General features: G+C 62.7%; 2 protein-coding genes across 2 annotated transcripts in view; both read left to right on the top strand.

The window, feature by feature from the left end:
- Positions 1-683, top strand: part of LOC119586845 (peroxisomal sarcosine oxidase-like) — a 43,783-nt gene that overhangs the window by 12,628 nt on the left and 30,472 nt on the right. Inside the window, exon 6 of the mRNA XM_037935572.1 lies at positions 11-198. Coding sequence (XP_037791500.1) covers positions 11-198 — 188 coding nt within the window. The remainder of the gene's footprint in view (positions 1-10; positions 199-683) is intronic.
- LOC119586846 overlaps positions 1-683 on the top strand; it is a gene marked incomplete at its 5' end in the record, with an annotated part of 53,513 nt that overhangs the window by 47,313 nt on the left and 5,517 nt on the right.

Genomic DNA, 683 nt, shown 5'->3' with positions numbered 1-683 from the left:
CCTACCACAGCGCCTGTTCCGAGCTGCTAACGGGACGCTGCTGGACGGATGGCCTGTCGACGAGATTAAAGTGGAACAGGACGGGTCAGTCGAGGTCAAAGGTCAGAGGGGAAGGGTGCGCGCGACCTCGCTTGTCCTGTGCCCTGGTCCTTGGGCTGCCCCCCTCCTGGCCAAGGTTGGGGTGCAGATACCCGTCAGGTGAGTGGGTATGGGAGGGTGGGGGTGAGCGGGTGGGGGTGAGCGGGTGGGGATGAGTGGGTATAGGAGGGTGTGGGTGTGAGTGGGTGTGAGTGAGGGGGCGGGGGTGTGTGGGTATGGGAGGGTGGGGGTGAGCGGGTGGGGGTGAGTGGGTGTGGGTGAGGGGCGGGGGTGTGTGGGTATGGGAGGGTGGGGGTGAGTGGGTAGGGATGAGTAGAGGTGGGGGTGAGTTGAGAAAAGGGGTGGGGGGGGTGAGTGAGGGTATGTGGTGGTGGGGGTGAGTTAGGGGGAGATATGGGGTGTAGTGGGGAGTGAGATTTGGGTGTAAGGGGTGGGGGTGATACTTCCCTTTTGTTGAGTGTGCATGGGGAGTGGAAGGAGGGGGGGGAGGGCGTAGGGGGGTGAAGTGTGGGGGAGTGAGGGTAAGGATGTAGAGGGGGGGAGGGTTAAGAGTGGGTAGAGTGGGGGTAAATGAAAGGTTAATG

Source organism: Penaeus monodon, chromosome 22 (genome assembly GCF_015228065.2).
Source record: "Penaeus monodon isolate SGIC_2016 chromosome 22, NSTDA_Pmon_1, whole genome shotgun sequence".
Classification (NCBI taxonomy): domain Eukaryota; kingdom Metazoa; phylum Arthropoda; class Malacostraca; order Decapoda; family Penaeidae; genus Penaeus; species Penaeus monodon.
Note: the sequence above shows the minus strand (reverse complement) of the source record. Positions and strands in the feature narration are given on the sequence as shown.